The sequence below is a fragment of the Heterocephalus glaber genome, unplaced genomic scaffold (genome assembly GCF_053883595.1).
Source record: "Heterocephalus glaber isolate CG9 unplaced genomic scaffold, H.glaber_assembly_v1.0 deba00001465, whole genome shotgun sequence".
NCBI classification, from domain to species: domain Eukaryota; kingdom Metazoa; phylum Chordata; class Mammalia; order Rodentia; family Bathyergidae; genus Heterocephalus; species Heterocephalus glaber.
Window position 1 is genome coordinate 18,769,091 of NW_028258312.1, and position 26,520 is coordinate 18,795,610.

General features: G+C 38.9%; 1 protein-coding gene across 5 annotated transcripts in view; it reads right to left on the reverse strand.

The window, feature by feature from the left end:
• Positions 1–26,520, reverse strand: part of Fam81b (family with sequence similarity 81 member B) — a 127,327-nt gene that overhangs the window by 66,462 nt on the left and 34,345 nt on the right. For 2 of the 5 annotated variants that reach the window (XM_087180957.1, XM_087180959.1), the window contains exons 5-8: positions 20,762–20,891; positions 18,180–18,286; positions 10,135–10,270; positions 8,176–8,371 (exon numbers count right to left, since the gene is read on the reverse strand). In XM_087180957.1, the coding sequence (XP_087037083.1) occupies positions 8,176–8,371; positions 10,135–10,270; positions 18,180–18,286; positions 20,762–20,891 (569 nt within the window). Of the gene's footprint in view, positions 1–288; positions 6,357–8,175; positions 8,372–10,134; positions 10,271–18,179; positions 18,287–20,761; positions 20,892–26,520 lie in introns of those variants that run through there. The other 3 variants (XM_087180956.1, XM_087180958.1, XM_087180960.1) reach the window with 3 other exon arrangements.

A 26,520-nucleotide genomic window follows, 5' to 3' on the forward strand; every position in this document is an offset into this window, starting at 1 on the left:
AAGAATTCTACCATGGAACAAGGGGTTATGGAAACTTATTCTATTGAGCCAGAATATTTCACAACTGTGTATTAAGTCTGAACTAATATTAAACCTTTCCACAAATGTGTGTGATTTTAATCGCCTGAAGATAAATGCCTAGCTGGGTAGAGAACAAAAATAATCCAATTTTTTTTTCTGGCAATAATCCTGCCTCTCTCTCTCTGGAGTGGCTCACCACCCTCTGCTTTGAGAAGATAAAGCAGAGTTCTTTTTTTTTTTTTCCCTCCCTCACCCCCTCCACCCCTCCCTATTTACAAAGACTTTGCTTCTGTTTTTTCCTTTTCTCATATGTATTCCTTTCCCTCCTTTCCTTTCCTTTCCTTTCCATCTCCCACTTCCCCTTCCCATTTGGACCTTTTCTTCCTATTTCACATTATCTGTTATACATTTTGATCCTTATTTACACTTTCAGTTTCTCATAGTTCTCTGTGGTATGGGAGAGGAATCAAGAAAGCATTTATAACCATTCTCTATTAAGAATTCTCATGTTTACATTATAGGAACAGGATTCTCTTTGGTAGACGGATCTAATGTGAGGCAATACTGGTAGAATGCCCAATTAATTGCTGATACCTCCACCAGTAGGAACTCCCAGGAAAGACTGAAACTTTCCAATGATGACACCCCTTCACACTTCACTGCTAACTCTCCACATACTCATCTGGACTCCTCTGCCTCTTCACTCCTTGAGTGCTGATATGCTTTGAGACTCTTCCCCTCACTGCAGCTGTTTTCCCAACTCCCACTACACCTGGTCCTAGGCAATGTCTTCCTCTCCTATAACTCCAATAATCTTTCCTCTGGTGGTGTCTTCCAAAGCTAAATCCCCAGTCCAGGACTGGTCACTCTAACCACTGGACTCCTCCACTGTGATATCTTGTGGATGCCTTGGTTTAAAACTCAGCTCATTGTCCACACTCTGCTGCTTCATCTTTGTCTTCTCCCACTCAAATTTGCTTCTCCCACTCTGTCTTTATTGTCTGCACTACAACCAGAAGGATCTTTAAAAATGCAAATCTGATGATGTCACCGTCCTCTTCAGAATACTTATAGGCTTCCCTGGGTCCTTAAGATAAAACCCAAATCCCTCAACACGAGTTACAAGACCCTTAGTGGTTAGACCCCCACTCTCCTACCCTCTCCTACTTATCTCTCACCACCCACTCCCTTTATTCTCCTTCCCTCACCTCCTTGATACACTGGGCTCTGCAGCTGAGCTTCTTGAAGTTCCTAGCATGTGGCCTGTTCTCTTGGCCTCCAGACCTTTGCTCAGCCTGCTGCATCTGCCTGAGCCCTCACTTCTACCAATTAAGGGTCTCTCCCATGGCTAACATCTGCTTATACCATAGAGGTCTCAATGTAGACAACTTTTTTACGCTCAGGTTTATGCTAACTGCCTCTCCCAGATGCTCCTGTCACTCCCTTTGCTTGCTGATGGATACATTTTCAAATTTAATTGTTGATCTTTTCCAGTAAGCTGTAATTTCCCCTTGGATAGTGTTCATGTTTAGGTTGTTTAATATTGTCTCCACAGAAATTTACACATGAGTGTATGGGAAGATGTGTAGAGTAATATCTCACAAAAAGTTTGGAGATCCATTTGTAAGGTAATTGTGTGTATGTGCCTGACAGTTTTCTCTTTTTTGGTATTTTTGCATACTACTTGCTGTTGTGATGGGTGGTTTGGAAAGTTTCTATAAAAGAAAGGAAGCTGCTGGCATTTAGAGCACCCTGGGTATTCTGTTTCTTTGCCTGTGAGCCTTGATGTACTGAAGGAACATTTCTACCTCACAGTGGAGCTGAGAAAGCAGTTAACCTGTGTGGAATGAGGTGAAGGCTTTGTGCTTCATTTTCAAAAGAGAAGCAAGACGCTTGGAACATTATCATTTAGTCCTCAGTATGAATAACTTTATATGATGTTTTCCCCAAAGAGCAGCCTTAAACATTCTTACTATGTACAATGTGATATGTTAGTGTACATATACATGATACTATTATTACAATCAGACTAACATATTCTTAACTTCATAGTTATTTTATGTGTGTGGTAAAAACACTCTGACTATAAATTTCAAATATGCAATCCATTCTTATTAACTGAAAAAAAAAAGTCCTTGCTGTGGTTTGGGTGTGGTCTGTCCCCAAGGGTTCTTCTGCTGGAGTCTTGGTTCTTAGTGTGTTGGTGTTGGGGTGGTAGAACCTTGAAGAGGTGGGTGGAGCCTAGTGGGAGCCCATTAGAGGTGCTGCCTTAACAAGGGATAAAGATAGTTTCTGTGGGGGCCCTGTATTAGTTAGTTCTTGTGAGAGAGTTGTTGTAAAAGAACAAGTCTGGCCACTTCTACTCTTTGGTTTCTTATTTGGCTATGTGATCTCTTCCTCTAAACATGCTCCCACCATTGTGATGACACTGACCATGAGGTCTTCATCAAAGCTCTAGCACTATGCCCTTCAACCCCAGGAACAGTGAGCTAAATAACATTCTTTCCTTTATAAAGTCTACTGCCTCAGATATTTTGTTATAGTAATGGAAAATGGACTGTGTTTGCCACCATGCTGTGTATGAGCTCCCCATAACTTAATCATCATATGAAGTTTGTACCCTTTGTGTTATGGTTTGAGTCTTAAAGGCCATGTGCCAAAGACTTGGTTCCCAACCAGTGACACTGTTGTGAAGTGATAGAACCTTTAAGAGGTAGGGCCTAGTGGAAAAAAATTAGGTCATTGGGGCTTGCTCTTCAAGGACATATTAGAGCTCTGGCCCCTTCCACTCTGTGCTTCCTAGCTGCCACAAAGTGAACAGTCTTCCTCTATTATGCACGTCCACCAGTATAATAGACTCTGCCTATATGAGCTCAAAACAACAAGTCCAGGCTGGGGATTTAGCTCAGTGGTTCTGCCGCCTGCCTCGCAAGCTCAAGGACCCAAGTTCGATCTCCGCTACCAAAAAAAAAAAACAAGTCCAAGTGACCATGGATTGAAGCCTCTAAAACCATGAGCCAAAATAAACCATTCTTTTATGTTGATTTTTTTCAGGGTTTTTTTTTTTTTATCACAGCAATGGAAAGCTAACACAGACAGAAATCCCTCCTTTTACCCAGCTCCCCATCCCCTATAAACTACTGTTACATTCTCTGTTTCTATGAGTTTGACTTCTTTATATTCCATATATAAGTGAGGTCATGCAACATTTTTCTGTCTGGCTTATTTCACATAGCATTATGTTCACTAGGTTTATCTATGTTGTTTAAAATGGCAGTATTTCCTTTTTTAAGACAGTAAAATTTTATTGTATATGTATACCACATTTCCTCGATCCATTCATCTGCCAATGGACACAGAGTTTTTCCCTATTATATTGCTTAAATAATGCTGAAGTGAACATAGGAGTACAAATATCTCAAGATACTGATTTCATTTCCTTTGAATACCCAGAAATGGGATTGCTGGATCATATGGTAGTTCTGTTTTTAGTTTTCTGAGTAACCTTTGTATAGTTTTCTATATTGGCTGTACCAGTTTACAGTTCCCCTAACAGTGAACTAGAGTTTCCTTTTCTCTACATGCCCACTAATAGTTATCATTGACTTTTTAAAATAGTATTCCTGTTATGGTTTAGATTTGAATGTCCCCCACAAGATTCATGTGTCAGAGGGTGGACTTTTGGGAGGTGATTGAACCATGGGATCATGAGACTCATCAATGAATGTATCCACTGAAGAATTCAGAACAGAATGTGCTGTTAGATGGTAGGGCCTGGTTGGAAGAGGCAGATCACTGGGGTTGTGACCTTGAAGAGTGTATCTCCTTCCTCAGCTCCTCCCTTTACTCTCTGCTTCCTGCCCACCATAATGTAACTTTCCTCTGTTATGCCCTTCCACCATGCTGTTTCTACCTTGGAGCCAGCCAAGCATGGATTGAATCTGTAAGCCAAAATAAGCTCGCCCTTTAAGTTAGGGGTGTCAGATATTTCATCCCAGTGAAGAGAAAATGACTAAGACAGATTCATCATTGGTTTTCCAACTGATGTGCAGTAGTATTTCATTGTCATTTTAATTTGAATATCCCTGATGATTAGTGATATTGAGCACTTTCCCATGTACCTGTTGGCCATTTGTATATGTTTGGAAAAATGTCTATTTAGGTTCTTTGAAAGTTTTTAATTGGATTATTTGGATTTTTTTTTGTTTTTCTACTATTGAGTTATATAAGGTTCTTATGTTTTTGATATTAGCCAATCATCAAGTATAGTCAAACCTCCATATTTGCATATTCTTCATCCATGGATCCAACCAACCATTGATCAATTTTAAAAAAAAGAAAAAATTGTGCCTGTATCAAACATTTTCAGACTTGTTATTATTCCCTAATCAGCACAGCATAACAAACTATTTCCATAGCACTTACATTGTATTAGATATGATACATAATCTAGAGATGATTTAAAGTATGTAGGAGGGACAGAGGATACCATGCTCGGTATAGAGCATAGGCCTACTGTGTGTGAGGTTTGAGGCCTAGCACTGAAAAAAAAAGCACATATGAGATTATGTGCATAGGACTTAAGCAGATACTACACTGTTATATAAAAGAGACTTGAGCATCTGTGGATTTCAGGAATGGGTGGTTCTGAATCTGTTCAATGTCGATACCAAGGGATGACTGTATTTTATCCTGTTCCATGTATTGTCTTTCATTTTGTTGTTCCCTTTTCAGTATGGAAGCTTTTTATTTGATGTGGTTCCACTTGTTTATTTTTGCTTTGGTTACCTGTATTTTTGATATTATATCCCCAAAAATGGCCACAGGCAATGTCAAGGGATTTCCCTGTTTGCCAAGAGCAGATTTTAGTAAGAGGGAGGTAGTGCAGGAAATGCTGAGATTTAGTCAACTTTTTATACTATCATTGATTATTTTGCTTTTTTGTCATTTGCCTATTCATATTCTTTGCCCATTTTGAAAATAAAATGTTGGGTTTGTTATTTTCTTACTGTCTTGTAAGAGTTTGCGATTACTTAGGATATTAGCTCTTTATCCTAATATAATATTTGATTGGCAACAGCACTTACTATTGCATTTTAAACTATTAAATCCTATGATGAAAATCCTTTCAATTATAGAGCCAATAGTGCTTCGTACAGCTTACTAATACCAATGAATGGAGATACTTCACATATTAAAAATTAGAGAAGTGGACATTAGAAGGTAAATTTGTTCTTTATTACAGGAGAAATTATCATCTTCTTTTGTAATCCAAGGAAGCTACCTAAATCTGAAGCAAGGTTCCCTTTGCCAGGTTTACAGAAATTCTGTGATTAGAAATTAGCCATTGACATGAAGCATGTTTATTTTTCACGATCTCAGTGCTTCATACCAGGCTCTACATTAGACATTTATATCCAGAAAAGCTAGACATAATTTTATAGGAAATTAGTGTTTTTGAAGTACTTCTGGATTTAGCACCTAGATCAAATTGTGTGGGATATATGGAAGGTATTACATTTTCTTACCTTGCATGGGTTAGTACTTACTTGATCATAATTTGTACAAATTCAGTACAATAAAAATATATTTTAAATAGGCATAATCTAGACTTACTATATACACTGAGATTGTTAGGAAAATCTCATGGTCAGAGTTTGCAAATTGACAGCCCATTGGGTATATCTTTTCCAAATATATTTCCCTGGTAATTGAAGAACTATTTTGAACTACATATTAATGCTTAAAAATGCTCTTAATGCATTAATGCTTATTAATGCTCGTAAAAAGCAATTTTTTTCACAATAATTGACTAAATTCATGTTAGTAGTGATTTGTAAGTGGTATTTCCAGAGAGTCAGTAGTCTCCAATTTGCCTTAGTTCTTGCTATTCTATTATCTGTTACACCTAGCTTTACTTTATTCATCAGTATACATTATATGGATGACTCTTCTTTTAATTTGTAGACAAAAGAATATTAAAAGGCATATATATGAATAAATTCCTTAATTTGTTCACTAATTTGAAGATATCATAAAGGTTCTTGCTTTATTGTTTTTCCAAGTACATTCATCTCCTTAAATGGTGGCGAGAAATGCAGACATTGGAAGTAGAAACATCCTAGAGATATTAATTTTCTTCACTTTTCCCAACGAGCCATTCCATTAACTGGTGAAAAATTGGTGATTAATTGGAAAATTTTAAACTTCCTGGAGTTCTACTATCTTACGCTGTAATTTCTTTATGTCTTTCTGTACTTTATATTTCTCTAGATTCATTTTTGTTTTCTGTATTTGTTGGAGGGAGTTGAGAGAGTCATGAATTGATTGAAACGCTGGGAGAGGAAATAAGAATAGAAATACTAAATTAAACAATGCATTGGAATATATTTTTAACAAACTTGCTAATCAGCAATACTGCCATAATTGATCATTATTTAATTCAAAGCACATTAAATTCCATTAAGAACCATCTAAAAACATACAGAACTAGGTATGGTGGTGTTTGCCTGTAATCCCAGCATTTTGGGAGGCTGAGGCAGGACTGCAAATAATTGCAGTAGGCAAATTAGTGACTTAGTGAGACCCTGTTTCAAAATTTAAAAAATAACGAAAAATGGCTGGGAGTGTAGCTCAGTGTGAAGGCCCTGTGTTCAGTCCCCAATACCCCCAAAATAAATAAATGAATAAATATTAAAAATATACATTATCTACTTCTTATATGTGATGATGCATTAGTAATAGTGTTTTAACTCGTGTCTGGTTTTATTGTGACATTTTATTTTCTTTTCCCTCTTCCCAAATATACTGTATATTGAAATAATTCTATGTTTAAAATATTTTCTTTTCCTATATGCTTTCACAAGAGATTTGCGTGACTTTTTAAAAAAAAAATTCTTGTTACCAAATTGAATGTAAAGACCACAGATAAGATTTAAAAACTTCTCTGAAAGGAACCTGTTTGAAGGCCCCAAAGAATGGCCGCCTGCTGCCATCTTCCTCCAGCATTTTGTGTCTTTCTTATACCGGACCTCAAACTTCTTAGGAAGAGACCATTTCCTATTGACTAAGGCCTTTCACCCAGTGGCTTCTCTACACATTTTTACTAAAGGCATAAGGGAGCAAACTGTTAGTTTGCAGTTGCCCTTTGGTAGAACTCCCACTTAGTAAACTCGGATTGCAACTAAGATTGTAGAAATACAGATTGCAAATTTCTCCTCACTTCTTGAATTTGAGTAAAATTAAATGTTAAGCAAAAGACAAGGCCCTCATTAGAAGGACCAGTTATATTAGGGGCATGATCCCTGGCCAGGTAACTCATTATTTTACTTGCTGGTAGGAAGTGAGGGTTGTGAAGGTAGCAATATTTATTTATATGCAAGGAACATCAGGTAGAGTGATACCATGGTGTCTTCAGGGCACCTCCAACGTGTTTCTTTACAGGACCAGAAGTTTGTGGAATTTGCCCATGGATTTTTCTGAGATGTGGAGGACAGAAAAAGCACTGGGACTTTGACTAATAAGGAAAGTCCTCTGCTCCTATAATTCCCTCTGAATTGTGACTGGAGGCAGATGGCTTCTCCACAGCACCTTCGGCATGTCCTTCCCTTTACAAATTAGATGAGCCTTTCAAATTAATCCTCTTTGATGTTAGCTCAGCTTGACACTGCTGCCATTAGCTTCTTAAGAAGAAAAGCAGTTATTACACTGGACTTTGCTAATTCATCTCTCTTCCTTATTTCTAAAGGTCAAGTTTCCAGTCTGACATCTGTCTAGGCTCATTACCTGTTGCTCAATGAGAGAGGCGTTTGACTGGGGCTTCTAGTTTCATAATATACCCCAAAGTCAGGTCTTGGTGATCTCCAAGGACTTTGCATGTTTAAAAATTCTATGATTCAGTGATTTTTGAAAGGTAAAAAAAAAAAATCTCCGAGCAATGGCAGGTTTGTGACATTGCCTGTGGTGGCTGAAGAAAGTTGATTTATTTACGTACCTCCCAGAGGTAAGTTAACATCCTATGGGCCGTTTAAGGAAGCCAGATTAAATACATAATGATGTCACTGATGACAAGACTGATTCCTCAAAATAGAAACCTTTTGAGGAACTGGACAAAAAAGACAGTTGTTTTTTATTTAATAAAATGTACTTGCTTACCTGATTGATACTCATTCTGCATTTTTTCTAGTTCATTCCAGATCTGCTTTTCCATTTGGTTCATCTTTTTTGACAATTTATTTTCTATATGCTTTACTTTGTTTAGTTCTACTTCCTGTTTCTGTGAATTGATGAAATTCTCTAATTTGCTTGAAAGCTGCAGCATTTTTCCTTCTGTTCTATCTGTAGACTTTTCCTAGGAAAGAAATCATGTGATAAAACTGTAAAGAAGAAAACTTATGTGAATTTATATTTCAGCTTGGAGAAAATGTTCTTAGGATGTTTGTTATTCCATGCAAAGTATGAAAATTCAAACCAAGATCCCTTGTACCCAGAACTGTGTTCACAAACAGAAGAATTCATCCCTTTGTTTGACCTTGTTTGTTTGTAGTTTCTAAAATTTTTAGAAATTCTAAAATTCTTGTTTATGCGAGGAAAGGACTGTGGTCTTGCTGAGATGCTTTGAGAGTTTGCAACTTTAGTCTCATATTTAAAGAAGTGTAGCAAAGGAAAATTTTTTGGCTTCCCTTGCCTGTGTTCCATGGACACACTCCTGAGTGCTAGAAGTCCTTATTCCCTAGAACTTCATAGGTCCATGTGGATACACTCAGCTAGAATAGTGACTCTCCATGCCAGCTATTTATTGCAATTACCTGGATCATATTCTCCTCCAGAAATTCTGACACAATTGGTTTGTGATGGAGCTCAGGAATTCATATAGTTTGAAAGCTTTCCAGTTGATTCTCATAGGCAGCAGGGTGGGGATGCAAAGGCAGCCTCAGGCTAGTTCTCTTCTCCCCCTCCCACAGGGAATTTGGGAGCAGAAATGGCATGACTGGCATAGCCCCTTTGCTTCTCATCTCTGGTCCCTTCTGCCCCAGTAATGGTGGATTCCAGTCTCCTATCCTTCCCGGAGCATCTGCCTTCAGGGTGACCCCCAAAGTCACCTAGTGCTGCCTGAAGCTGATAGAGGAATTTGCCTAATTTGGGGGTGAAGAACTAGCAAGCCCACTTGACAACTGCAGATCTGACTGCAGAAATCATTGCCTGTTAGTGAAACTCTTATGTTTGCCTCTAACTCTTGGTTCCTACCTCACTCAGTTATTTGCAAGCTCAGGTAGGGGCTGAAGACAAAAACAAGTTGCCTAAAGCTCCTCTACGAAAGTTCTCAAACACATTTAAATCTCCAGTATAACCTGTAGCCACTGACTGCAGTGATGACCCCATGGTGCCCTCTCCATTGGGCATGGTTGGTGGCAGTGAGAGAAGGGAACATGAAATATGTGCATTTGTCAGCACCGTGGCAGGCTCACCCCAAAGCTTGGGGCTTTCTTCACAAGGTCTGACATGGAAAAGGAGTTTTCAAAATTTGCAACCTATTAGCAGATCTCCAGAGAGGTTAAATTACTTGTTTGGCCAAAATTTTCCAAGCTTTACTCGTGCCTAAGCACCACCCAGGGAGCTTGTCTAAAAGCACAAATTCCCAAGGGAGGTACCCAGAGAGCTGACTCCCTAGGTCTAGGGTAAGAATCTGTATTTTTAGTACAAATTTTAAGAATCTGTATTTTTATTTATTTTTATTTTTTTGGTACCGGGGATCAAACTTGGGACCTTGCGCTTGCAAGGCAGGCGGCGGAATCACTGAGCTAAAGCTCCGTCCCCAAGAATCTGTACTTTTAAAAGAAACTCTTCAGGCTATTTTGGTAAAAGGAGAGCAAACTGAGATGTGCAGGTTTGCAGAGTTGGGAAGTAGCAAGCAGGACCAGAAGACAGGTTGCTGGATTCCTATTGCAATGCTAAACAGTTAAGTTACGGTGCAGTGAAGATTGCTATAAATGTGGTGGGGGTTTTGATACCAGGGATCGAACTCAGAACCTTGCACTTCCAGACCTTTACTCATGGTTAACATCCAGACAGTGACCATGCCGCTGAACTTCATGAAATAACAGAGCCGCTTACCAGTTTTTCCTGCAGGACCTTCAGACATTCATTTATATGGGCCAGGAGGTCTTGTCTATGTTTGATAAACTGGTTCTCTGTCCATTTTTGATTGTTCTCAACTTCTTCATGCAGATTACTCGAAAGAGAGTTAAATCTAAGGAAAAATGTTTTGATCTGTTTTAGTAAGTGAATTTAAATACAAAATACAAATTCACTGTTAGAATGTCCGCAGGAAGATGAGGCTGGATGTGGCTAGCCACAGGCTCATGGCATAATGTGGGAGATGCAGAAGAAAGGTAATGGCCCGGGGGCCCTGCCCTGGCTCTGAGTTCAGGCTAGCTGCTATCAGCACCCCTCAGTGTACCCTAAACACCTCCATACACAGTCAGGTGCACTGCCAGCTTGCTGCTAACACATCCACTCAGCAACGCAGGTGCTGTCCATGCAGAATTCCTCTCGGGTTGCGGGGCTCATTATGTGTGGAGGAGAAGCTGACCAGTCACGTGGAGTGGGGCGTATGACTCTAGGGAGGGGTCACCAAACGCTCTCTGTAAAAGGCCAGCTTGTAAATGCATTGGGGTTTGCGGGCCTCCTGGTCCTTGTGGTAACCCCTCACCACTGTATTGCAGCAGGAGAGCAGCTGCAGACAGACGTGCACGGACAAACTTGGCTGTGTTCTGATCACATTTCAGATATATTTACATGTCATGCTATCTAGTTCTTTAAAAAAAGATGATTCAAAAGTATAAAAACCATTCATAGCCACAGCAGACCTGGTTTGGGTGGTAGTTTGCAGCTCCCTGCCCTACAGGTGCTGGTATGAGGCTGGGAGAGGAACTGGGGCAGAGAGGACCTGCACTGTCCAGGGAGAAGGCTCAGAGGCAGGGGAGAGGGGAGAGCACCCAGCAGGACCTTGGTAATGCCCTGAGGGCGACTTTAGGTTGTCACTGTCTCGGGTGAAATCTTCAGTGAAGTCCCCATCGCCACCAATGGATCTTTGAGAGTGAATATTTTTGGTAGTGCTGGGGTATGTATGTGCTTAGAAAGATGCTGATTTACTCATGTGGAGCAAAAAATAGAACTAACAGAGGTGCAGGAGGGGACTTCTGGCATCAAGATGCTGTACCGTATGAGCATTAACAGAGAATGAAGGATTTTTCATTCAGTTTATTGGTACAATTTAGATACACATAATGATCACATTCATCATAGGGAATTTGTACATGATATATCTTCTATTTTTTTGGTACGAGGATCGAACTCAGGACCTTGTGCTTGTGAGGCTGCTGGTGGAACCACTGAGCTAAATCCCTGGCCCTGTACATGATGTATCTTGATTCTTCTTTTTTTCCCGTTTCCCTCCCCTTTCCCAACTCCTCTTCCCTTCCTTATTTGCAAAGCTTTGTTTCCATTTCATCCTTGTTTTCTCATTTAAGAAATTGTTCAAAAGGAAAGAAAAACTGGGGAGAAGGGAAGGGGAAAGGAAGGAAAGGCAAAGAAAAAGAATGAAGGATTTTTAAAAAATGGGAGCGGATGTCATTATAATGATGAAAGGGGTTGGACATGTATCCTCAATCTAAAAGTCGCCGTAGCGTGGCTGAGGGCAGAAAGGGAAATCTGTATCTGAAGTGACTGAGGGATGCAGGGATGGGGATTCATGATTCAGATTGGCAGGGAAAATGTGAGTTTGTTATTGAAAATATTCACACTGTGTTACAATGTGTGGCGCTTTACAATTAAAGTAATAATTGCTGTGATGTTGTGATGTTTTCAGGCAAAAGGATATACAGAGAATTTAATCAGTGCTGTTTATCATTGGAAATAGCTGAAGACAGGGTGGACATCTACTGCATGTACCTGCCTCTCCTGAAAAAGTGTTTGGTCTCGTAATAAAACAAGGGCCGTAAAATCATTTCCATTTTTATTTTGACTCAGGGCAATTTTACCCCTCCTTGGGGACATTTGGTAATTCTTGAAGACGGTTTGGGTTGTTTTGAGATGTGCTCCTGGCTTCTAGTGGGAAAAGACCAGAGATGCTTCTAGACATCCTGCAGTGCAAAAAATAGCTCCACATGAAAGAATTTTCCAGCTACAGACTCCCAGTACCTGGGAGGACCACAGGACCACAGGGACCACAAGGCTGAGCCCAGCCTGGGGTGAATTAGTGACACCCTGTCTCAAAATGAAAAAGGGCGGGGGGTGGAGCTCAGTGAGAAGGCCCTGAGTTCAATCCCCAATACCATTTTATTTTATATTTTATTTTATTTTATTTTATTTTTGGAGACAGGGTCTCCCTATGTAGTTTAGGCTGGCCTTGAATTTACAGTAATCCTCCTGCCTCTGCCTCTCAAGTGCTGGGATTGCAGGCCTGCACCACCACACCCGGCTCCAATACTATTTTTAAAAAGCAGCTAAAAGATCAATAGTGCTGACGTTGAGAAACCCTGATTTAGATGATGAAAGCAAAGAATGGAAAAAGTCATTTTGTTTTCCAATACTTATATATTGGCAGATCAGCTAAATTCTGATCTTCATCCCCTGAGTCCTCACATTATTTTGAACACAGAGGGATATTCACAACATAGAAAGCATACTTTTGATAGAGACGGGAGCCTCAACATTGCAGACCAAGTTGGTTTCTGTTTTTGTTCTTACTCTAGTCCTGATTCCCATTCACAGTGCCTGTGGTTCGCAGCTGCGGGATGTCCAGGCGCAACCGCCCCCTGTGCTGGGAGCAACCTCGTCTGAGCCCATTGCTGCTTCTGCCTGGAGCACCCTTCTTCAGATGTCCACCGACTTCTGCCCGCATTTCATTCATGTTTCTGCTCAAACATCACCTGAGCACACAGACCTCTTTTTGACCACCCTAAAAAGGACCCTTTCTCCTCATGTGACTCCCCTTATTCCTTTATTTTGTTTTACTTCAAAGTGCTCACCACCCTCTGATACAGGCTGAGTGGTGTGCTGTGCCCTCCACTGCAATTTAAGCTCTATGAAAGTAGGGGTTTTTCTTTGTTCATTGCTGCTATATAGTAAGTGCTCCACTAATAAGTATTAACTAAAGCAACAAATGGCTCATTCTTTGTCTTCAAATGTCTTTTATTTCTTAATTAAGTTTATTGGTACAGTTTAAGTATGCATAATGATCACATTCATCATAGGGAATTTGTACCTGTACATGATATATCTTGATTCTTATTTTAAAAACAACATAAACTTGTCAAACCATTTAGAAACATACTCTGTTTTGATTTTCATCTTCCATCCCCAATATCTAGTGGAAGTTTTAATTAATACTGCTGGTTAAGGGGGACAGTAAGTCCCAGACAATCAAGAGATAGATAGCCTTACAGTTGAGAATCTAGCCTTCAGCGATCACTTACTGTATAATAAATGTTGGATATTTACTCTCTTATTACTTAAACAGAATCAATGTCCTCTGGAAACCAAGGAACCACTAAATGTACTTAAGTAACATCTCTGGAAAGGCAAATCAGTAACTGAAATTTTGAAATTAAAGCCATAAAAATGGATTACTATTTATGAGGCTTTTATTACAAGGCTTACTTGCAGTTAGAGGTTCACTTCCCTGTAACAACCAGAAGTTAGACTCTATCTGTTGGTGATTTACTAAAATACAAAAGAATTTTAAAAAGCATTCTCCTAGAAAGGTAAAAAGGATAAAATAAAGGCTTATATAAATGTTTTCTTTTGCTTAGACTTTTCCTAGAAAAATGGACATGATTTGCCCTAAGTCTATTAATTGTAGAATTCACAGTTAAAATCTCAACAGGATGAATTTGTTTAAAATGCCTCAATTTAGTTGTTAAATCTCTATGCCACTGAATGTAGGAGTATTTTTATTCAAGATAGAAGATAGATGGTAGATAGACAGATGATAGATGGCTTTTTCTTTCATTTTTTTCAAAACATGAAATCAGACTTTTAAATTATGGCCAGAGATGCCACTAGGAGAATATAGGGTACTGACTGTTTTTTTAAATTTTTATATTGACAGAATCAGGCTCAAATCCACACCGAGGGCAATTTTAAGGAAGACAGTTACAAAGAGCAAAGGAAAAGTTAGTTGGAAAAAACACACACAGCAGATCCCGGGACAGAGGGTGTGGTAAGGGCTAATGGTGGAGGCAGAGTGAACGCACAGCAAGGGCTAGCTCCACTCTAAGCCAGTTCACCAGTTCACTTACATCCCCAAGCCGGTGGTCTGCAGTCACAATCTACTGAATTAAATTTTTAAAAGATGACGATTTTGATTTCTTGGACGCTGTTACTGCTCTTAACAGGCTCTTAAGAGTTCAGATAGTGGCTTTGACCAAAAGCAAATGTAAAAAAATAATTAGTAGCCTCTGATGAACTGATGAACATGGATGATAGTTTCAGTTTTTTATAATTATATTTGAAAAAGTGCTTAAGATAGATCATTTACTATGTTTGGTGATTGAGTCTAGGATTGTGAGCTTCAGATCAGTAGCAAGAGATTAATTCCAAGAAACATTGTTTTTCTACTAAGTTTATGCATACAGGTTGACCCTTCTTAAACTAATTTCTTATTAATGTTCTGTGATTTCTAATTAGTGAAACTAGTTGCAAAGCAATTCTAACTCCACTCTCATAGGAAGACTTATTTCTTGTTCATTCCAAGTTGTACATGTACTTAAATCCCAATATCTTCATAGCTTATTTCTTGGTCAGTCAGGCAAATATAATCTTTCCTTTCCCTAAATTTCTGTAGCACAACTTATTTATTAATAGGTTGGATCCTAAAATGGAGGCATTATGGGTTGATAAAAACAGCCTGAGCTTTTTCTTTTTTTGGTCCCGGGGATCAAACTCGGGTCCTTGTGCTTTTGCAGCAGGCAAAATCTGATCTAAATCCCCAGCCCAAAACAGCCTGAGCTTTGGAGTCAAGATACTTTCTAGCTGTGTGAATTGGGCAGATTCCTTAATCTCAATGATGATAAATGTCCTTATCTTTAAAATGGGGATAAGACACCCTTCAGAGCAGTGTGCAGTGAACCTATTGAAAACTTAGTTATTGGTATGCATTTGTAGGTGACAATTACAATTATCTCTGCCTGACGAATTATATTTTCTTCCCACTCTGTGTGCCTGGGATTGTGTCTTGGAACATTCCAAAACAAAATTTTTATCTTGTAGGCGCTCAAAAAGTCACTAATACACTATATCAGCTTCTGTTTAAGAATACAAATATGAATGCGACGTAGTCCTGCCTTAGTTTTTAACGTCCTACTGTGGTAACATTCTCAAGGTGGTGTGATGAGATTTGAGTCTATGCATTTGCTTCATTGACTAAATACTTTTTTTATATAAATTACTATTAAGAGCTATCTAGGGAGTGACTGGCAGATGCTGCTGCTGCCAAACTCTTACTAAAAGATGGCTGCATTTCACAATAGCCAAGATTCTTGCTGTATAAGCAGAAAGCTGTGGACTTAGGCCATTACTTAGCTGAGCACCTGACTCAGGCACTTCCGGAGGGAGAGGGCTTCGCAGAGGTTCCAGTGCATTTCTCCTTTGTGTGCTCCAGGGATCCAGCCCAAAGTTCTAGGGATTCACTAGAAAACCCCAGAACCCCAAGACAACATGGTCTCAGGCATCTGCCTTCAATATCCAATATAAGCCTAGAGGACAACTAACCTTGAATTTGTTAAAGTTTCTAAATGGAAAAATCCCTTAAGCTTAACCTTTAATCTCATTAAAATGCTTTTATTGAAGTTACCGTCCCCTTGTTCAGAGCCAGTTTTACCTTTAGAAAAAGAAGAGCAAATTCACTTTAATTTTAAATTTATACATATCTCAATTTTCTAATATTAGCAGTGACTTACGTACATTTTTAACATCATGGAGTTACTTGTTCAGAGACAACCTTGTTAAAAGCTCGATTCTAATGTTCTGTTTTAAAGAGCCTTCTCTACCTTACTTCCTTGTTCATAATCCATACTTCAGTCAAAGGATTAATATCCCTAATGTGAAGGAATCCTACAAACTGGCAAGAAGATGACTTTTAAAATTCCAATACAAAGTTTGGAAAGTGATAAGCACAGGTGATTCTTGGCCTAGGAATTTTTCTCATAGAAATAAGAGTGCCGGAATCTAACAATATACACAAGAAGTTTTGGATTGTGGTGCTCATAAGCTTAAAATAAGCTATTGAACAACAAGATAAATAGAATTATGGCACACATGTACGTTACAATATTATGCAGCTTTGAAAAATAAGGTTAGGCTGATAGTCATTGAATTTGAAAAATAGGCAAGATAAAATGGGGAAAAGCAAATTATTGAGTAATATGTATGACTTATCTTTAAAACCTGCTTCTTCTGTACATATATGTATACATCTTTATTCTGTTATATATCCCTATTAACAAGAAGAAAATGTGGAAAGATATATTTGTGGTGTTTACGTTGGTTACATTAGGAAGCTGAAATGGTGATCTTTTTATTCATTTTTATTTTGTTTTGTTACAGTAAGTACATACTACTTCTTTAAAAAGTTGGAGAAAATTTAAATAGGAAACAGCCAATTTTGTAACTGAATTAATTATAGTGCCCATAATTATTTGTCTAAAGAAAATACAGCATATAGATTCACATTATCTACTGTAGTACTATTGAAATTTTAAGACTTCACACTTAAAATGAAAAAGATGTAGATCACACTATTACAGAAATGCTCAGATTCTTATCTAACTATGTTGATGACGGATGCACCTGTATGCCAATTTCCCATAGTACTAAAGACTGAAAAAACTAAGTATCATTGATACTTAGTGGTCAGCTCCAGATCTCAAATATTTCCTGTTTCCATCTTTTCTATTTGTTAGTATAATTTGTCTTTTTAATACAGTGTCTCATTCTGGATTGTAAGACCCATCTCTTCCCTAGGAAATGAATTCTTAAACTTTACTATAGAAACAGTTTACTCTGGTACTTTTCCTTTGGTTATATTTCTTTGCCTTAATTCCAAACTAAAAAGATTAGCTCAAGCACCACACAGGTATATACTGAGCACTCTCATTGTGCTAAAATTTAAGAATCTAGGGGAAAAAATGCTTTCTCAAGGTATGAAGAAGGTAGACAGATCTCTCTGTTTACCCAAGACATCCACTTCAAGTTCTAGCAATCACTCATGCTTTTCATCATTTGTAGGATATGCATACTTTTCATTTCATTATGTCCAAAATAGGTGTTAAAATGATGGCATGCTATGCTTTGTTGGCTTCATGTCTTAGAGGTATACAAATATAGCAGCGCTTCTTATCATTAATGGCTTAAAGTTAGTAAAATGCAGTAGAGACATGGAAAATGGAGAAAACAGAGTATTATCAGAACACTGGATTTAACCAAGGTATTAAACCTAAATGGTGTGGAACACAGAGGGAAATGGGGAGGGCAGGGCAGTGAGGTAGCATCATCCAAGTGACTAGAACTTTCTTTGCCTGCACCATGATTACAGGACTTGGTGGCCATTTAAACAAGAGAGATGGGGGGGTCCAGTAATTTGAACATTGTGGAGACTTATCTCCTTTACTCCATAGAGTAAAGAAAAACTCGGTGTAAGATGGGATAAGGAACAGTTTTAAAAGGAGATGATGTAAAGGAATATGTACAGGATCTTTGAGAAAATCTTAAAGGAAAAGCTTGTAAATCAAAATTGCTTTAAAACATATTCAGTAACTTGGGGAATCAGTTTATATTCAATGGTGCTTTTCATTGAAGCATTTTAATATAAAATTGGTAATAAGTTAAATTTTCTCCATAGGAAGGGTCAGCATGTATATGCCAATGTAGCTGAGATATGCCAACAAAGAGAATGACAAAATTAATATTTATATTTATTCTTTCATAAATATTGTGTAAGTTACTTTAGTCTAGAATATTCTATGCATTGGCTTGCTACTTTATTGCTTGGCCAGGTTCAAATTCCTGGGATAGGTTTTTAGTTAATGGCAATGCTTTCATTAGGCAAAACTCTTTGGAATGCACTTAACAGAATTAAAAATCTTACATTTACTTACTTGAATTCCAAAAGATTCATTTCATGGCGATAATCTCCCTGGATCATCTTTAAATTTGAGGTTTGCTCAGAGGTGGAAGCCTCTATCTTTCCTAAGAGCTGTGTTACCTAATGGAAGTATAAGAAGGAGCTTTTCTGTGTATGAGCAAAACCACCAGCAGTTACATAAATTACACTTTATTCCTACAGGAGCTAGGAACAGACCTGAATGCATGTTTGCTTTTGAAAATGATTTCCTCAAATGAGTAGGATTCACAGATAGAGTCGTACTATTTAAAAAATAATAGGAAAGGTTCCATTCCACTACCTATAATATTTTAGATAATAGGCTACCTAATGATATAACAGAAAAGACTAATGCCATTAGTTTGCTTATGAATTTAATTGGATTATTTCTTTGCTTTATGCCTCCCCAGTTACAAGGTAAGCCATTATATCTTTTCATCCCTACATTCTTAGTGAACATTAGGTCATTAATGGTAAATGCTCAACACATACTTAAGGAATAAATGTTTAAATACATAATTAGGCTCTGGCATTAAGATTTGGCCGTATCCATTTCCAGATAGCATTCTGACATGACCACAAGTGAAATAGCTTAGGAAATATAAAGACTGAGAAACTCAAGCTTCAGTTGTGGAATTACAAGCAAGAGTGCCTTTGGCATTGCTAGAAGAATTGAGGAAGTTCCATTAGGTATAGGAACTAGGTTAAAATATAGATGCAGAACTGCAGCACATAATTTTGTCTAAACTAACTACTGTCAGGGAGAATAAAACAGCATGATTGGCTTAGACTAAACAATTCTACTCCTGAACCCTATGATCACATGAAAGAAAGTGGGTGTTCAATGCAATCAGAGTTCCCTTAACAAGGAGGGAGTGAATAATAGAAGGGTTTAAATAGATACAGTGGGCAACTGATAGCACCCAAATGGTGGTCTGGAGGGGGTACACTTGCAACCCAGTAAAGCAGAAATGTTGGACAAAATAATAAGCAGTAAGCCTTAGGCTCTATGCCTGGTGAAGGACAAGGAAAAGAAAGCAGGCAGAGCAACATTAATGTTAGATAAAATGCCATTTAAGACAAAATATATTACAAAATGGAACAAAGGTGACAATTTTTATAAATGAGCAGCAAAACGCATAGTGAAAAGTAAAGAATTTTGAACCTTGTTTACTTTACGTATTGAACTAAAAAGCAACAGCTATTTAGGATAGTCAAACACAGGACATATTTTACTAATTTTAAATGGCTTTCCTTTATTCCCTAGTGTTTGAATAAGTAAAATACAAATAAAGATATAGGAAGATGTGAAAAGTATAAATTTTATTTAATAGATTTATATACCAAGCCATGTAACCTACAAGCATTCAGCACTCATTTTCCCCAGAGCCCATGAACATTTGCAACAACTAAGCACATGTGGCTATAAAACATCTTGGACAGTCACCTAAAGGGAAAAGCTTAGGCCATGACATGACTCCTACTGCACAAAAGTAGATATTAAAAACAAAAGTACATATAAGGACACAAAAAATTCAGCCACCTGAGATAAAAGAAAGCACTTTTAAAATTCTGGTGCTCCGTTCTAGTGTTTCGCATGAAAACACGCCCCTAAGCTCTACTGCAAGGGCGGTAACTGGCCGAGAGCCCCGGTGCTGTGCTTGAAACCTGGCACTGTGTGTCCACAATGCCCTGCCGTAGCTTCTCCAGCCATCGTCGGATACCTCACTGTCACCGAAGGAACTTGATAAATGATTTTTCTGGCGAAGTAGCTCCAGCCTTCCCTCCCTGCCATTTTGGCAGGAATCACACCTGCATCTCAGTCCGGAGGGTCTCTGTCTCATCCACCTCTCTCCCCATTTCTCCTCATAGATGTCTGCCTCAGTAAATCTCTCATTCATCTACTTTCTATGGCATTTGTTGCTCAAAGAATCTAGACTGGTACAAGTATTAAAGAGTAAATCATCACTGCAGTGACAATCTACTCAGACAATGATAATAAGAGTATCAGATAACAAAAGGAACAGCCTGGTTGATCATCAGGTAGCTACTTATGGCTAGGTCATTATCACTGAGTATAAAGAGTAGGTCAGAAGGCACAGGAGATCAGCAGAGGCCAGTGAAGAGATGGCCTTTAAAGTCTCGCCAAAGGACTTCTGTGTTTTTTGTAAGAGGTATAATCCATTGCAGGGTTTTAAATAGGGACGGAACGTGATCAACTTGTATTATTGTTGGAGCTTTAATAATCATAGCTCCCATGGGAAATTCCTTTTCTTAGAATCCCTGCTTCCACAGGGGTTGGAGGGGGAGTCGGAGGGTAAGGAAGCCACGGCAGTGTTGGAACGAAGCAGGCCATGCTCTCCAGAGCAGCTGGGCAGGAATATGGGAGCACTGGGTAAATACTCGCTGACTGAGCTGACTGCACTGATGGTGTCTATATATATGAATGAGCTGTCTAATTAAAACTTTCGAAGGAAGCATTCTTTTTAAAAATGACCACCTGACTGGGCATTTGAATAAGCTACAGTGATCTTACTTCTGGCAGTAACACGTAAAGTCCTGTTTATTTTCAGTTACCTTTATATCCAAGTTTTTGGCAACAGTTTCTAGGGCAGATATGAGCCCTTGAATTGCTTTCTCAGTTTGCCGGTGCTCATGCCTGATGATGTGGATGTCTCCAGAAAGCTTCACAATGCTCGAATCACACCTAGTGCCAGGAGGGAGATGTATGTGAGATCCACAAGCTCATAACATTTTTAATACTCTAGTAGGATCAGTACATTCATTTGATGGCAGAAGTTCTTGAGTCCTTTGAATAACGTGTTCGTAGATGTAGGAGCATATATAGGAATCTCTTGCTTCATTTTTCTTTTCTATTAATGATGAGAGAAACCAAGTTGGATACATTGGTCCAAACCAGAGCCCAAAGTTAGTATACATGGAGACACTGGGGTACACTGGGGAAAATTTTACATTTTTGGTATTATATAAACTCAGTCATAGGAGCGTTAGCAGATTTTGATATCTTGAGAATATATCCTACTGCTTGTAGCCAGGCAAAACTGATCATTTTTCCAGTTCTATAGCATGGTCTGAATCCATTTTCCTTCCTTTGCCCCCAAGCTGCCAATTCTCCTTTAAACAGAAAAGTTGTCCCACCCAAACAAAATCCTCCAATCCATAGTCAAATAAAACCAATTTTTATTTGGCTCCCAAACCCCTGCCCCTCGAGTGGTCTCACTTAGGTGTTGTCTGACCTTGGGACAGAAACAGTTTATACTCACACACGAATGGAGCTTTGGTCCCAAGGTGGCATTTGACATTTTAGGGAAGGAACTCTGGTGAGACACAGCTGAGCTGAAGATTAACAGGCTCCCCAGCACATCAGCGAGGAAAAATATGCAGAAGCTAACCCCTCTACCATTACCTGAGGCCTCTCTAGGGGGACAGCAGGTTATGGGATTAATGATCAGTTTCAGTAAATGCACATGTGTGCGGGAGAGAGAGAGAAACCACTGCAGGAAATGTCTTTGTATATCTGAATTATCAGGAATCACTTTGTAATTTTCATTTTGTAAAATAAATGCTTTGACTGTCATCAAGTAACATTTATTAGGAACCACATTTCATGTTGTCATGCTAAGTGCTGTAAGTATTGTTTGTTTTATGACTGTCGGTAATTTTTAGGATCCAGAATTGACTTTTTTCCTTAAGATTTTTGGTGCCAAAAAGTTGAACGAAAGGTGAGCATAGTTGGTGACTTTGCCTGAGATGGCCAGGTAACTGGGTGGTAAGGGAGGGAAGGCTATTGGGAGGAAAAATTAGGAGTCAGCTAGATTAAGAATGAGTACAAGATGGGGCCAGGGATTTAGCTCAGTGGCACCACGCCTGCCTTACAAGCGCAAGGTCCTGAGTTCAATCCCCAGTACCATAAAAAATAAAAGAATGAGCACAAGATGCCATGCACATAAGTCATGGTTGAAAGTCATTTTACACATTTGTGTATAGAAACTGTCATTGTTAGAAAAACAGCCCTTCCTGTTTTCAACTATTTGGAATGTCCTTATGTCCATTTTAAGACTCCCTGGGACTACAGGAGTGGCTATTGCTACCACCATGTTCTGTGACCTCCTTCCATCCCAGCTTTGCTCCCCATCCCCAGGGAAAGCTGGTCTGTGCAGTGGTTAAGAATTTGGCCTCTGGGGTCACATCACCAGGCTTTGAAGCTTGCTTCTGCTACATCCTAGGTTTCAGGTCTGGGACAAGTTTCTTAACATAACATCTATGAGTTTCAGCTTTCTTTATCCAAATCCAAAGGAATAATGATTCTAAGGTCACTGCACACTGCATGGTTTGTCTACTGCACCCTCCAGTGGGTGCCAGACACATGGGCAACTATGTGGATCTCTCTCAGGGAGTGCTGCATGCTCAGCCTTCAAAACTGTGGTGGCCGTCCTGACCACTATGGCTTCATAAAGGTATTTCAGGATGGAAGGAGGTGATGCATGCAGAGCACCCAGGCAGTACCTGGCAGAGAGGGAGCCAACACACAAGATGAGCAGCTGCTATTTATTTGCTCATCCTTGTTACCACGTATTCATCCTTATTCTCCCAACCTCACCCTCACCCAAGCCTGACCCCATACATGTTGAAGTCAAGGACTGATTAGCAGGTTCTCAAAGCTGACTCCGTATTCCAAAGGGAAGTTCTCGGCCTCCTTCTGTAGAATGATTTTATTTCTGTTAAAATAGTATGCGTCTATTGTAAAAATTTTTACAAATATTACAAAGAACAAAAAATAACAGAGAGAAGAGTTAACATCATTCCAAATCCCACCTCTCGGAAAAAAATATTGTTAATTGTCAGAGACCAGAGGAGAATGGAGGCCTGATTAGCTTCCTCTGAGAGCACAAAGGAGAAAGGGCTGGACTCGGAGGTGATGGCATATTTCGGGCCTAGGGAAAATTTAAGACAGCTGAGGTTGAGTTGTTTACCGGAGTCCTGGGACAAGGCTGGCTGGGTGGGTCAGCTCCAGGTGGCTTCCCAGTGTAGGGCTAGGGACCTGGGTGGGGCTACAGTTAACATTTGTTTACAGTTCTGATCGAGATGATACACACGCATGCGCATATTTATTTATGTACAACCCTCCATTGGTATCCATAGGGGAATAGTTTCAGGACAACCTACAACCCCTCTCCCCGTCCGGATACCAAAATCCTCAGTTGCTTAAGTCTCTTATATAAAATGGCTAAATAATATTTGTATATAACCCATGCACATCTCATATACTTTAAATCATTGCTAGATTACTTGAAAACGTAGTAGAACTCAAATGTCATGTAAATAGTTACATTATTTAGGGAGAAATGACAAGGAAGAATCTCTGTCCAAGGGTGCTTGAATCTATGCATATAGAAGCTACATACACAGAGGACTGTGTCTGTCTCTTCACTGTGAGAGATCTGTTTCTAAAAAATGAAGTTATAAAAAGCTATCATAGATTGGAATTGTTATATTTTTACAACTACCATCTCAACATTAGGCAGCATCTGTTACCATGTGCCAAGAAAACGAGGAAATAAATTTGAATACTTGTTGTTTCAATAGTTTTTTTTTTTACTATTTTGCTATTTTTTAATGTCAAAATGTAGAGGCATTTGCATTGTGTTCTATAACAAGAATTCATATATTTACTCAGTCTTCATTCTGTATCAATATCCTATGTTTCTTAGCAATCCTTTAAACTATGACTTTTCCCCCTGAGATCCTTAACTTTGGCTTATTCCTTGGTATTCCCTATTTTTCCATCCAGATTTTGAAAGAAGAGTTCAGGCATGTTAGAGCCTTTAAATTCTTAAGAATGCCTGGCTGCCCTCTTACATTTCAAAGCTATCTTGGTTTTGATCATTATTAGGGTTTATATCTAGATGTCCCCCTCAAAGGCTCATGAGCTCATTGGTGGGGCTTTTGAAAAGTGATTGAATCTTGGGGGCAGTAGAGCTACATGTGACCCTGGAGGTGGGGCTTGGTTGAATGAGGTCACTGGGGGCGTAACCTGAAAGTGTATATCCTTCTCTCTGGCTCCTTGCTCTTTCTCTACTTCCTGGGTGCCATGAGCCAAGCAGCTTTCCTCTGCCCAGCCCTTCCATCATGCTGCGGACCATGCTGCTGACCATGCTGCTGACTGAAATGTTCAAAACGTGAGCCAAAAGAAACCTCCCCTCTTTTAAGTTGTAGGTGTCGGGTATTTTGTCCCAGTGACAAGAAAAGTGGCTAAAACAATCATATTTTTACTTTCATTATGAACATGATTGACACTGGTCCATTCTTTTGTGGCCTTGATGAGGCAGAGAAGTCTCAGCTAACTAGATTTTTTTTTCTTTTAGATGATTTGCTTTGTCTATCTGCATGCCCAGTGATTCTTTATCCTTGATGTTCAGTAATGTCAACGAGGATATCTTGGTTTAGTTGTTCTTATATCAATTTTTCCAGGGTTTTATTTTTTGATCCAGAGGCTGTTTCAATACAACATTCTTCTCTTAGAGCCATGGATATATTTTTCTGAAGGATTCATTCTGTTTCTTCTTCAGGACTTTCTATTAGGTCTATGACTTGTCTGTCATATCATGTTTTTACAACCAATTTAATATTAAAAAGCATTTTCTTTTCGTGTGGTTTGCTTATGCATTTTGTGTTTTTCTAACTTGTTATTTTTAGTTATATTTATTATATTTAAGAGCTTCTAAAGTGTATGTATGTATGTATATATGTATGTATGTATTTTTTGAGATAGGGTCTTGCTAAGTAGTTCAGGCTGGCCTTGAACTTACTGTATAGACAAAGTTGTCCTCAAGCTTGCAGTGATCTTCCTGCCTCAGCCTCCTGTGTTCTGGGATTACAGGCATGGGCCGGGATTACAGGTCTAAAGTAGATTTAATCCCTGTAACATTTTAAGTTTTTATTTTATCTTATCCCTGAGAAATTCCAATGTATCTCCTTTTGTTATTTGGTAACCTTTTTAAATATTATTTTTTAAATTTATTTGTATCTTTTCAAAGTACGACATGACTACGGTTTGAAAGTTTCCAATAACTAAAAGGCTAATGACACCATAGTAATGTCCCCTTCTCCAGTTTTTCAGTCTGCATTTCAGTTACCTGTAGTCAGTCATGGATTAAAAATATTAAATGGAAAAGGTGAGTACAGTATAGTAAGGTATTAGGAAAAAGAACCTTCACATAACTTTTATTGTACTATGTTGTTATACTTTTTATTTTACTATGAATTCTTGTTAATCTCTTACTATGCCAATCATATGAACTAAACTTTATGACAGGCATGTATATACAGGAAAAATAGTACATCTGATGTTAGGACTCTCAGATGTGGTTCCAGACATCTGCTCAGGGTCCTCGAATGTGTCCTTAATGGTGGGGGCTCTGTACAGTGCTTCCTGCCCTGCCTTTCCTGGCTTGTCTCCGTTTCTCTCCCTGGAGACAAGTGCCTGACAACTTGTGGGAATTCTGTGTGTAAAATCCAGATGTTCTCAGCTTACCCTATAGTTTTGAAGTTGACTTTATTAGATCTGCTAAAGCACTGTTCACATGTCCATCTGTGTTCTGTGTTCCAAGACTATTATGCTGATACCTCTGGACCTTGTGGGCTTACATTTTAAAGAGAGAATCTTTTTACTGTAGATTCAGTAGGGTTTTTGAAAGGGGCCAAATTATACATGACTATTCATGTAGCAGTCTTGTAACTCTTTCTTTTTCTCTTACTTTTTTTGAAACCAGGAGACTTTAGGTTTGAACTTTTACTTTTCTGGGCAGTTCCTCTCATGAACTACATTATCAGTCTTTGACTTATGTTTTTGCCATCCATCCATCCATCCATTTCAGATCTGCCTACCTGGAGATGTAGTGGAGGTGATTTTTGTACATGGTTAGATTTGATCTCTACGACAACCTATAATGTTTCTAGCTTGTTGCAAAGTGGTGAGTGTGTTTGGTAAATGTTACATGCTATCCTGTACTGAAGCCTTCAGTATTGAAGCTTTCAAATATATTTCCTTAAGTCTGAGGCTGGGGGTACTGCTCCTGATTGTCCCCTTAAGAAAGAGATTGGGGTATCTCACAGCAAACATTAGGCCATAGTTTCTCTGTTGTGACACTCACTCCTCTCCTTCCTTGGCCCGTTGTGCTCCAGCTGGTCTCTTTTGGGTATGCCCTGGAAAGGAGGAAGGTCTTGAGTAAAGGAAATGATAAGGAACCAGTAGGATCTGCAGCTGCTCCTCCTTCCCTAGCTGTTCTGTGTTGCTCCATATGTTTCCGATGGCC